Source organism: Armigeres subalbatus, chromosome 2 (genome assembly GCF_024139115.2).
Source record: "Armigeres subalbatus isolate Guangzhou_Male chromosome 2, GZ_Asu_2, whole genome shotgun sequence".
Taxonomy (NCBI): domain Eukaryota; kingdom Metazoa; phylum Arthropoda; class Insecta; order Diptera; family Culicidae; genus Armigeres; species Armigeres subalbatus.
In genome coordinates this window covers 337,896,922-337,910,396 of record NC_085140.1, presented here as the reverse complement: position 1 = coordinate 337,910,396, position 13,475 = coordinate 337,896,922, and the positions used below count along the sequence as shown (strand labels likewise).

The window sequence follows — 13,475 nt, the reverse complement described above, 5'->3', positions numbered from 1 at the left end:
GTCGGATCGTTGTCGAGAACCATTTTTACCGGGTTACTGTCCGACATTCTGGCTACGTGCCCGGCCCACCGCAGTCGTCCGATTTTCGCGGTGTGAACGATGGATGGTTCTCCCAGCAGCTGATGCAACTCGTGGTTCATTCGCCTCCTCCACGTACCATCCGCCATCTGCACCCCACCATAGATGGTACGCAGCACTTTCCTTTCGAAAACTCCCAGTGCGCGTTGGTCCTCCACGAGCATCGTCCAGGTCTCGTGTCCGTAGAGGACTACCGGTCTAATAAGCGTTTTGTAGATTGTCAGTTTGGTACGGCGGCGAACTCTATTCGATCGGAGCGTCTTGCGGAGTCCAAAGTACGTACGATTTCCAGCCACTATGCGTCTCCGAATTTCTCTGCTGGTATCATTTTCGGCAGTCACTAGTGGCCCAAGTACACAAATTCTTCTACCACTTCGATTTCGTCACCACCGATGCAAACTCGTGGTGGGTGGCTCACATTGTCTTCTCTTGAACCTCTTCCTATCATGTACTTCGTCTTCGACGTGTTGATGACTAGTCCGATCCGCTTGGCTTCTCTCTTCAGTCTGATGTGGGCTTCCTCCATCTTCTCAAAGTTACGTGCCATAATATCTATGTCGTCGGCGAAGCCAAATAGCTGGACGGACTTATTGAAAATTAATACCTACTCTTCGTATTACCCCTTCCAAAGCGATGTTGAATAGCAGACACGAAAGACCATCACTTTGCCGTAACCCTCTGCGCGTTTCGAAGGGACTCGAGAATGCCCCTGAAACTCGAACTACGTACATCACCCGATCCATCGTCGATTTGATCAACCGTGTCAGTTTATCCGGAAATCCATGTTCGTGCATTAGCAGCCATAGCTGGTCTCGATCGATTGTATCATATGCGGCTTTGAAGTCGATGAATAGATGATGTGTGGGCACGTTGTATTCGCGGCATTTCTGCAGTACTTGGCGAATGGCGAACACCTGGTCTGTGGTGGAGCGTTCGTCCATAAAACCCGCCTGGTACTGCCCCACGAACTCCCTTGAAATTGGTGCTAGTCGACGGCATAAAATTTGGGAGAGTACCTTGTAGGCGGCATTCAGCAATGTGATTGCGCGGTAGTTGCTACAATCCAGCTTATCGCCCTTTTTGTAGATGGGACACACGACACCTTCCATCCACTCCTGCGAACGATGAATGAACGATGGAAATAATTATTTGTAATGGAATTTTGGAATGCTGTTAAACAACCAAAGTCAACAAAATATGAATAGTGATATTATTTTGTCCTAACTTCACTGTAATCAGTTGTGCTCACTTAAAAGTTGATGATAGTCTTATCATAATTTATAGGAAATTTACGGCTTAAGATAACATATTTTTCAATTTATCGAAAGCTAAACTTATAACATTACTACTAGCAAAGAAATTAATATGATTTCATCGATTTAGAAAAAATATTGACAATTTAGAAAATTTGACATTTTTGGACATTTTCATTTCGTGGTTCGGTTGTGGGCACCCTTGAAAACTTAGCTAAAAATAAAGAAGCATGAATAAAAACCACCCAGATTTAAAGACAAGGAATAGTTTATTCATTCTAAAAGCCAGGAGACGCTAAAAAAACTCAAAAAATTCACCTAGCAGTGATGAAGCCTCCCTCGGTGCATTAAGGAGGATGTTGAAAAAATCACATAAGAAAGGTCTAAAATAGCACTTTAGGTAAATGGGTTTTAATTTTTCATTGATTTACGTTTTATTGGTATGCATCACAGTCAAAAAAATCCTGATTAATTACCCTAGCGGCAATGGTGCCTTTCTCGTTCATTTCAAAAAATAATATTTTGGCCATAAATTTTGATCCCATAGTCCGATCTGACCAATTTTCAATAGGAAACAATGGAAAAGCATTCCCCGTCGAATGCAACTTGTTGCAAGCAAATCGGTCAACGCTTTGTTCCAAAAAGTGTGTGTATAATGACTAGACATGCCCAAAGAACAAAAATATTAAATAAACTCATTATTTCGAGCAATTATGTCAAACTAATTATAAAAACTGCCTTAAAACGTTATTAAAAATAAGTTAAGGGACAAGTAAAACGATATTGAATGATTTATCAATAAAATGAGGGTGCCCATAACCGAACCAATAAAGGTGCCCACAACCGAATTTCGCAGCCTTTTTGGAACGAGAAGAAAAAAAAAATCGCGCTAAAATTTTGATGGCAATCGACATTGGGCCTCAAAATAGATTAATTTTACTGTGTAAATACGCATTAGAACTCACTTTTTGAATTAAATCCTTTAATTTATGACACTTTGCAAAAGGCCAAAAAAACTTTCGTGTTGTTTTTCTTGTACGAAAAATTTATTTATTTCTAGTTCAAAGTAGAGATTCCCATCCGGTTTGATATTGAGCACAAAACATCATGCTATTATAGCAAACAAATGACGGTTGTCAGAATGACAGCATCTCTTATCTGTCAAAAGATACATAGGGGTGCCCATAACCGAACGGTGCCCACAACCGAACCTCCTCCCCTACATAACGGTGGCCGAGGGAAGCGGGGGAAGAGGCAGTTTACAGATTCCGTAAAAATCCTTTTCATAATCAGTGTATGAATCAAACGAACATCATATTTCCTTTATGTTCGGCATTCAGCACAAATCCAATAAACAGACATTTGCTCATATAATAATGTGTATTTTTTGCTTGCAAAAAGTATTTCATCTAAAATATGGTATGGGAATAGCGATTTTTAATCTCGGGAAATTACAACACGTGAGAGTTTTGAATGGATTTACAACAGCTGTTCGATATAGAGAGGAATGGTATCAGACGATAAAATATAAACAGCAAAATAAGCATCAAATCATTGTAATTATGTATTTTGACGTAATAATATCAGACAGGAGGCAGAGTTCTAGCTGTTTATACAAAATAATAACAATAAGCAAGTGAATGCCTAGAATAAGGTTTACAATTGGATTTCTTCGTTGGCGTGTTTTGCGGCATTCCCACACATTGTTTTCATTTTGAAAAAAAAAATCTTTCGGGTGCATACCTAGCTGCAGAAGAGCAGGTGATTTGAATTTCTACTTTCGTTTGCATGCTGCCATTGTTCCACGTATTAAAATTGCAACCAACCAAGCAGTAAACCATCTTTATTTTTCAAATGTTCGAAATCAACAGCTACTTGTCCCAAGTGGGCTGAAAAAAATAACCACCTATGAAGCTCATATTAGGAAAATTCGCCAAAATTCTATCCATTTCGCTCGACACTTTTGGTGGTTTAAATAAGAAATTGTGGGAAATTATCGTTGTTTTCAACGACTTATCGTAATAACAAAAAGTGTTAGCATAATATTTGTTAGAGCTTCAATATAGTCCAAAGTACAACATAACTATTCTCAACCCCAACATAAAAGGTTTGAGCCATATACCATACATAAATAATATTTTCATTAGAAATTGAAGTCATTTTGGGCATAAGTACTCAATCTAGTCGCTAGGAATCGAGATTTCGATAATCAAACATGTTAATATTGACTTTTGCTGTCAAATATTTTTATACTATGTTCGCACTACGCTCTGAATAACATGTTGTTCAAACTATCGACTAACGACAAGTCAGCAAGATAGCAAAATAACATGTAACAAGGCCCTAGTGCGAACATAAGTAGTATTATACGCTTAATCGATTCTTTAATATTTCTGATCCTAAGTCAACTTTTCAAAAGAACACATATTTTCCTATCTTTTAAATTTAAAACAAAAACCCTAATTCATCCACCTAGCGGTGTTTGTGCCTTTCTCGTGCATTATATATAAACTAGAAAGACTTGAGTGAGATTTTCTTAGCGTGTTTTTTGCATAGAAATCATATTTTTTCCATAACTTTTGATCCCATAGTCCGATCTGTCCAATTTTTAATAGGAAAAAAATGGTAAAGGATTCCCCATCGAATGCATTCAATTATTGTAAACAAATCGAATCAAGACAAGTGCCTAAAAAAACGCATACACACATACAGACAGACACCATCTCAATTCGTCGAGCTGAGTCGATTGGTATGTAACACTATGGGCCTCCGGACCTTCTATCACAAAATCGTCTTGGAAGTGAATATATAGCCTTTTTGTTGCACCTTGGTGTACGAGAAAGGCAAAAGTGCAAACTTGACTTATTGCTCAAATTTATTGTCAAAGAATTTACTGAGACAAATCGATATAAAAGAGGAAAGGCCAATTTTGTTTGGAAATCAGTGCTGGTGTTATATTTATTTCCAAGGGTGTGTTTACACGTTTAGTCTATTAATCTTTTGCAATCTTACACGGTGGTTAATAAAATTCAAGAGCGTAGACTCGCAAATCAACAACCATAAAATGGAATTGAATGTATCTGGCGTCTAGTGAACTGCATAATAAGACACCTTTTTGAATTATTTTGTTGTCGATCAATGAAACGAAGTACTATTAAGACATTTCTCTTGACCGAGAAATAGGGCAATAAAACAATCTCTTCAAAGACTTCTCAGCAGGAGGCCCATCACCAGATCAGAGATATTGATCCTGACGGTTTATTTATTCGCATTAGTGTGCTGTCTCTGTTCCGATTTGGGTAATAAAATTTCCATCCGTTAGGACTTTTTGTTCATCTATCGCCTATCATGGTGACTGGTCATACGGATGCTATATTCCGTAATAGAAAATGGGAATGCGACACGTCCGGTCCGGTCGACTGCTGAGGGTAAATGACCAACAGCCGGAAAGGATGTGTGCCCGATACATATTACATAACCCATGTGGCCGGGCACAATCGGAAGCAAAGCAACAGTCGGAGCGAACGTACAAGATGGAAATGAATAGTGTAGGTAGTTGTACTTCCATACGACTGGACTAGGAGTTCCAGAGTTTCCTTCAATTTTTTTTAGCATTTGCGAGATGTTTGTGTTTTCAAATTTAAAACTCGTTAAAAGATCCGATTTGAACGTTTTCGGAAAACTTATTTTTTTTATAGTAATTACTTCATTGCCAACTGAATAGTAACAGTATAATCAGCACCTTTTACGAATGTTACACGCTATTAATGGTGCCACCGACTGCGAGGTAACCTGTGCGAGTAGTGCGTTGGCAGTGTTCGCTGCGATTGAATGTCTTCCATCGAAGCCTAATTGATGCACGGCCAAGTGAGCACGATGAATATTTGAAACGGATAATTAAAACAGTAATTGGAGCAATTAATTATTCAATGATCTCAATTAGGGCGACAGCCGTCAGCTTGAAGCCAGCCGATCTCGTGTCAGTCAGTTTGACTTCCAGTTATCCTGGGCCCCGTGTCCTCGTACTCGGCGGATTGACGGCGTCGGCAACGATATGATGGCGACGGCGATGGCTTGCCTGACACCGACACAATTGACTTTTCTTTTGAAAAGAGCGCGATAAGTGGCAAACGTGAGTTTCAGGCAAACGATGGACTAGCTTCTGCACATAAAGGGAAGCAGAACTACGAGATTGAACGGGGTCGGGTCAGCTGACAGACAGACTATGCTTCAGCTAGCAAAACGGTCGATTGTAATACGATATCGAGTGCTAACGAATGGCTTCGATAAAAATTTAGCCTCAATCAATTGTCTGTTATCGTTGGCGATGGTCGATATGATTGGCCTATTGAGAAGCTCAATTTTCATTTTGTCACGTCGCACTGTAGCATAAAAGAACCTATTTTGAGAAATGCTGGTCGAAATTGTCATTAATGAAGCAAATGTGGTAACTATAAACAAAAGGATAATTTTCGTAAATGTAATATAAACTTTTAGGAGTTATAAACCTATGATATTCAAATATCAGCATCACTTAGGAGCCTACGTTGAAATAGAAGCCGTCTTATTTACACGAGCAAAAAACAACCCACGAAAGTAAACTAATCGAAAGTGAAACCACCGTTTATGTAGCTACGTGCGTACACTGACTTACTGGGAGCGATAAAAACTTTCAGAGCCTGACCATTTATTTTTCGCATCGCGACCTATAGGTAGATGCTACACCCACAGTGTCTCTATGGCAGAATGTTATTCAAGACTAGTTTATTTGTGGACGCTATACCGCCCGTTGCAAGTGTTTTTTTCAATCAAAATTTTCCACGTCTGTTGTCTGTGATTTTTTTCATAAAATGCTGTGTCTGGTTGTCTAAGGTTGTCACTGGTTTTGTTTTATGCATATGATAGAAAAAAAGAATTGAAGTGTCAAAAATATTATTTTTTAATAATTTCCCCGCGTGCTGCGTCTGGTTGGCTAGTCACCGGACAGACAAACAGGGCTATTATATATATGATATCGCAGTTTCATGCAGAAAGCAAAAAAATCAAGCCGCATCTTACATGCTATAGGAGGTTTGTTTATCCATATGTATGAGGTTAATTGAATGTTTGGTACTTGTGGTGCTTTGCCAGCTTAAATTCAAAATTAGATCAATTCCGAAATGATAGCCAATGTGGCCAAATTGAAAGAAAAATACTCCTCGTACTATGGTGGACTTTTTGATAGCATGTTTCAATAGTACTGAATTTTTATATTACGATTCGTTCACCAAATACACCGTGGTGTCTGTGGTCTGCTACTGCTTTACTGCTCTGGAAACTTCCTGTTCAATAGGGGGAGGCATTTTTAATCAAAAGTTTTCGTTCATCATCGAAGTTTGCACAAATGGTTTGGTGCACACGAGGCATACAAAAAAGGTAAGAAAAAATGTGAATTATCGAATTTGGTTTCAAGACGCACGATTCGTTGATTAATCACCTTTGCAGGATCTTGTTCGTATCATTATCTAATGTGACGAAGCCCTAACTATGATACAGTTCTGTCAAATTATGAAATGGAAATTATTTTTTTGACTCACCGCTAGATACAAAAGTAAAATGCCGAATAAAATCGTTTCTAAAATGGTCCACATCCCCGTAGCAATGGTCTGGAAGGCAATGAAGAAAGAAAAAGCGGAAATTGATTTATTAGACTAGATTGCGTGCGGTCAATCATCTTTCTCCGTACCTTGCACTTTCGTTGACGGAACACTATTAACGCTAACACTAAACAACAAAGCATACACGCTCCCAAAATAGCACCAATGGTGGCCTTCATCAGCGTTTCCGTACTGAAGTCCTCATCCGGACGGCTACAGCTGCCGGCCCAATTGCACTCGCACGCGCTCGGACACGGAATGCAACTGTAAAGATGGAATTACGACATGTCAAAGCAGTCCTCGTAAACCACTTATACACCTACCTGAAGTTAGTAACATTGGCATCGTTCTTGTCGGAAGTGAACCCCTGGAAGGATTCGTTCGGAATGTAGTACCCGACGCGGCACACGCAGGTGTACTTCCCTCGGCTGGCCAAGGAAGTGCCGGAATCGATCGATTCCGTCGTGTCTGACATCAAACAAAAGGTTGACTCCCGATCGCAGATGTGCCGCCGGCCAAAGATCCCTTCCAGGGCATCGTTGCACTGGTCCACGTCGGCCGCTATGAACGCCGATGCGACGATTCTGCAAAAGTGTTGGAAAGGAATAAAGAGGGTTCAATTTTAGGACAATTTAATACATTGGAATATGGAGATTTAATTTGCAATATTCATATCAGTATAACTCAATCGAAAGAATTTGGTTTGATCATTCCGACGTTCTGGCGATATTAACACTGGTTGGTGAATCTCTTCAAACTCCTCTGATAAGCGTTTCAGCTAGTTAATTATTCTAGTCCAAGATCTAATTATTACTAGTTGACCTGCCGAGGGCAGCAGGGACTATGTCCAAGGGCTTGACGATCCCTCCCCAGGCCATCTGCGAGTTGTGGCGCCTGCCTAGGATGTGGTGGGGTTTGACAGTGGGGCCTGTTAAACCTCTATAAAAAGCTGCATGTATCCGCAAGTAGGCTCCGCCAAAGCGACCGTGTGCCGCTCAAAGCGCACAAGCCCAAGTCCTGGTGTTAGGTGGGACGCTAAACAGCCCTGACACGACGGCCCTCCGACGAGACAGGAGGTTTGCGCAGGCCCAATAAGCCGCCTTTAAAAACATCTATTACGAACGACATAGAAGATAATACGACTCGATACAATCGGCAACGACCTAGGCGACGAATAAAGGATCACGATTGGAAGCTTGGAACATGGAACTGCAAGTCGCTAGGCTTCGCAGGTTGCGATAGGATAATCTACGATGAATTACATCCCCGCAACTTCGATGTCGTAGCGCTGCAGGAAATCTGCTGGACAGGACAGAAAGTGTGGAAAAGCGGGCATCGAGCGGCTACCTTCTACCAAAGCTGTGGCACCACCAACGAGCTGGGAACCGGCTTCATAGTGCTGGGAAAGATGCGCCAACGCGTGATTGGGTGTCAGCCAATCAACGCAAGGATGTGCAAGCTGAGGATAAAAGGCCGTTTCTTCAACTATAGCATCATCAACGTGCACTGCCCACACGAAGGGAGATCCGACGACGAGAAAGAAGCGTTCTATGCGCAGCTGGAGCAGACATACGATGGATGCCCACTGCGGGACGTCAAAATCGTCATCGGTGACATGAACGCTCAGGTAGGAAGGGAGGAAATGTATAGACCGGTCATCGGACCGGATAGTCTGTATACCGTATCGAACGACAACAGCCAACGATGCATAAACTTTGCAGCCTCCCGCGGAATGGTAGTCCGAAGCACTTTCTTCCCCCGTAAGAATATCCACAAGGCCACATGGAAATCACCTAATCAAGTAACGGAAAACCAAATCGACCACGTTCTAATCGACGGTAAATTCTTCTCCGACATCACGAACGTACGCACTTACCGCAGTGCGAATATTGAATCCGACCACTACCTCGTCGCAGTATGTCTGCGCTCAAAACTCTCGACGGTGATCAACACCGTCGGAGTCGTCCGCCGCGGTTTAACATTGGGCGGCTACAAGACTGTAGACTAGCCCAAGACTACGCGCAGCAGCTGGAAGTGGCACTCCCAACGGAAGAGCAGCTAGGCGCAGCATCTCTTGAAGATGGCTGGAGAGATATTCGATCCGCCATTGGAAGCACCGCAACCGCTGCACTAGGCACGGTGGCTCCGGATCAGAGAAACGACTGGTATGACGGCGAATGTGAGCAGTTAGTTGAGGAGAAGAATGCAGCATGGGCGAGATTGCTGCAATACCGCACGAGGGCGAACGAGGCACGATACAAACGGGCGCGGAACAGACAAAACTCGATTTTCCGGAGGAAAAAGCGCCAGCAGGAAGATCGAGACCGTGAAGAGACGGAGCAACTGTACCGCGCTAATAACGCACGAAAGTTCTATGAGAAGTTGAACCGTTCACGTAAGGGCCACGTGCCACAGCCCGATATGTGTAAGGACATAAACGGGAACCTTCTTACGAACGAGCGTGAGGTGATCCAAAGGTGGCGGCAGCACTACGAAGAGCACCTGAATGGCGATATGGCAGACAACGGTGGCGGTATGGTAATGAACCTAGGAGCACGCGCGCAGGACATGCGACTTCCGGCTCCGAATCTCCAGGAAATCCAGGAGGAGATCGGCCGGCTGAAAAACAACAAAGCCCCTGGAGTTGACCAACTACCAGGAGAGCTGTTTAAACACGGTGGTGAAGCACTGGCTAGAGCGCTGCACTGGGTGATTACCAAGGTTTGGGAGGATGAGGTTCTGCCGCAGGAGTGAATGGAAGGTGTCGTGTATCCCATCTACAAAAAGGGCGATAAGCTGTATTGTAGCAACTACCGCGCAATCACATTGCTGAACGCCGCCTACAAGGTACTCTCCCAAATTTTATGCCGTCGACTAACACCAATTGCAAGAGAGTTCGTGGGGCAGTACCAGGCAGGATTTATGGGTGAACGCTCTACCACAGACCAGGTGTTCGCCATACGTCAGGTATTGCAGAAATGCCGCGAATACAACGTGCCCACACATCATCTATTTATCGACTTCAAAGCCGCATATGATACAATCGATCGGGACCAGCTTTGACAGCTAATGCACGAAAACGGATTTCCGGATAAACTGATGCGGTTGATCAAGGCGACGATGGATCGAGTGATGTGCGTAGTTCGAGTTTCAGGGGCATTCTCGAGTCCCTTCGAAACCCGCAGAGGGTTACGGCAAGGTGATGGTCTTTCGTGTCTGCTATTCAACATCGCTTTGGAGGGAGTAATACGAAGGGCAGGGATTGACACGAGTGGTACGATTTTCACGAAGTCCGTCCAGTTATTTGGTTTCGCCGACGACATTGATATCATGGCACGTAACTTTGAGAGGATGGAGGAAGCCTACATCAGACTGAAAAGCGAAGCTAAACGGATTGGACTAGTCATCAACACGTCGAAGACGAAGTACATGATAGGAAGAGGCTCAAGAGAGGTCAATGTGAGCCACCCATCATGAGTTTGTATCGGTGGTGACGAAATCGAGGTGGTTGAAGAATTCGTGTACTTGGGCTCACTGGTGACCGCCGATAACGATACCAGCAGAGAAATTCGGAGACGCATAGTGGCTGGAAATCGTACGTACTTTGGACTCCGCAAGACGCTCCGATCGAATAGAGTTCGCCGCCGTACCAAACTGACTATCTACAAAACGCTTATAAGACCGGTAGTTCTCTACGGACACGAGACCTGGACGATGCTCGTGGAGGACCAACGCGCACTGGGAGTTTTCGAAAGGAAAGTGTTGCGTACCATTTATGGTGGGTTGCAGATGGCGGACGGTACGTGGAGGAGGCGAATGAACCACGTGTTGCATCAGCTGTTGGGAGAACCATCCATCGTTCACACCGCGAAAATCGGAAGACTGCGGTGGGCCGGGCACGTAGCCAGAATGTCGGACAGTAATCCGGTGAAAATGGTTCTCGACAACGATCCGACGGGAACAAGAAGGCGAGGTGCACAGCGGGCAAGGTGGATCGATCAGGTGGAGGACGACTTGCGGACCTTCCGCAGACTGCGTGGTTGGCGAAGTGCAGCCATGAATCGAGCTGAATGGAGAAGTCTTTTATGTGCAGCACAGGCCACTCCGGCCTTAGTCTGATGATAAATAAATGACCTGCCGTAATCTGAAAAAGTGACGTTTGCGCCACATTACAACAAGCATGTTTTCCATTTTTCTGTTATAGAGCTGGAAGAATATTACTCGTAAACTCCATTTTTTGGAAAATGACGTATACGTCACTTTTTCAGTTTACAGCAGGAGAACTCTTGTCCAACTCTACGGTGATCCCAATATCCAGATGGTAGCTAAAACTAAACGTTTATGATCGGCAGGGCATATTTCAAGAATGCCGAACAGTAACCCTGCCAATACGGCGTTCGCTTTCGATCCGGCAGGTACAAGAAGGCGTGGAGCGTAACGATGTCAATAATGGCTTGATTGTCGTTGAAATAATCATCCACATAGGCAGCTATCGCATGAGTGCGCCATTCAATACTGGATATTACCTCAAAAAGTAACGTTTAGTCTGCGGTTCTATACTATTCCCCAGAAAACCGTTCCCCAGAAAAACGTACCCCAGAATTCAATTTCCCAGAATGTTCCATTCTCCAGAAAACCAATCCCCAGAATGTACCACTTCTCAGAAAACCATTCTCCGAGGTGTACCGTTTCCCAGAAAGTACAATTAGATAAAAATGATTCCATACATATCTTTGCTAGACCCTGGGGCCTTTTTACCATAACATCATTTGTTCAACTCATTAAGTTGGATATTCAAGAGCCATTGACCATTGTTAGAAACTAGAGTCAACTTCGATCAGCTTTTTGGCGTAATGATCAATTACATTATGTTAAAGCACGCATTTGCCTTTATAAGGAACAAATAGGGACCCACGCATTTGCCCGGAATAAGGAAAATAAGTAGATGATTCCTGCTTATGAAAAATGCATTTTCCCGGAATAAGCCAAATGAGTATATAGTTTCTTATTGCTATGCATGCGTTTTCCGGGAATGAAGCTCACGAATAGTTGATTCGTTCTTGTTATGCATTAGCCAGGAATAATGCAATCAAGACTATACCTAGGCGACGAATAAAGGATCAAGAGAATGGATGCTTGGAACATGGAACTGCAAGTCGCTAGGTTTCGCAGGTTGCGACAGAATAATGCACGATGAATTACTTCCCCGCAACCACGACGCCGTGGCGCTGCAGGAGATTTGCTGGGCAGGACAGAAAGTGTGGATCGAGCGGCTATCTTCTACCATAGCTGTGGCACCACCAACGAGGTGGGAACCGGCTTCATAGTGCTGGGTAAGATGCGTCAACGTGTAATTGGGTGGTAGCCAATCAACGCAAGGATGTGAAAGCTGAGAATAAAAGGCCGTTTCTTCAACTATAGCATCATCAACGTGCGCTGCCCATACGAAGGGAGACTCGACGACGAGAAAGAAGCGTTCTACGCACAGCTGGAGCAGACGATGGATGCCCACTGCGGGAGTAAATGTATAGACCGGTCATCGTTCCGGATAGTCTGCACACCGTATCGAATGATAACGGCCAACGATGCATAAACTTCGCAGCCTCCCGCGGAATGGTAGTCCGAATCACCTTCTTTCCCCGCAAAAATATCCACAAGGTCACATGGAGATCACGTAACCAACAAACGGATAACTCAAAACTCTCGACGGTGTACAACACTCGTCGGAGTCGACCGCCGAGGCTGAACATTGGGTGGCTACAAGACGGTAGACTAACCCAAGACTACGCGCAGCAGCTGGAAGTGGCTCTCCCAACGGAAGAGCAGCTAGGCGCAGCGTCTCTTGAAGATGGCTGGAGAGATATTCGATCCGCCATTGGTAGCACCGCAACCGCTGCACTTGGCACGGTGCCCCCGGATCAGAGAAACGACTGATATGACGGCGAATGTGAGCAATTAGTGGAAGAGAAGAATGAAGCATAGGGCCCTCCTTAGCCGTGCGGTAAGACGCGCGGCTACAAAGCAATACCATGCTGAAGGTGACTGGGTTCGATTCCCGGTGCCGGTTTAGGCAATTTTCGGATTGGAAATTGTCTCGACTTCCCTGGGCATAAAAGTATCATCGTGCTAGCCTCATGATATACGAATGCAAAAATGGTAACCTGGCTTAGAAACCTCGCAGTTAATAACTGTGGAAGTGCTTAATGAACACTAAGCTGCGAGGCGGCTTTGTCCCAGTGTGGGGATGTAATGCCAATAAGAAGAAGAAGAAGAAGAAGAAGAAGAAGAAGAAGAAGAAGAAGAAGAAGAAGAAGAAGAAGAAGAAGAAGAAGAAGAAGAAGAAGAAGAAGAAGAAGAAGAATGAAGCATGGGCGAGATTCCTGCAACACCGCAAGAGGGCGAACGAGGAACGATACAAACGGGTGCGGAACAGACAAAACTCCTTATTCTGGAGGAAAAAGCGCCAGCAAGAAGATCGAGACCGTGAAGAGACGGAGCAACTGTATCG

General features: G+C 43.9%; 1 protein-coding gene across 4 annotated transcripts in view; it reads right to left on the bottom strand.

Moving 5' to 3' along the window:
* The window catches only part of LOC134212819 (metabotropic glycine receptor), a 282,981-nt gene that overhangs the window by 92,578 nt on the left and 176,928 nt on the right, over positions 1–13,475 (bottom strand). For all 4 annotated transcript variants that reach the window (XM_062691023.1, XM_062691024.1, XM_062691025.1 and 1 more), the window contains exons 4-6: positions 7,291–7,551; positions 7,057–7,231; positions 6,908–6,976 (exon numbers count right to left, since the gene is read on the bottom strand). In XM_062691023.1, the coding sequence (XP_062547007.1) occupies positions 6,908–6,976; positions 7,057–7,231; positions 7,291–7,551 (505 nt within the window). The remainder of the gene's footprint in view (positions 1–6,907; positions 6,977–7,056; positions 7,232–7,290; positions 7,552–13,475) is intronic.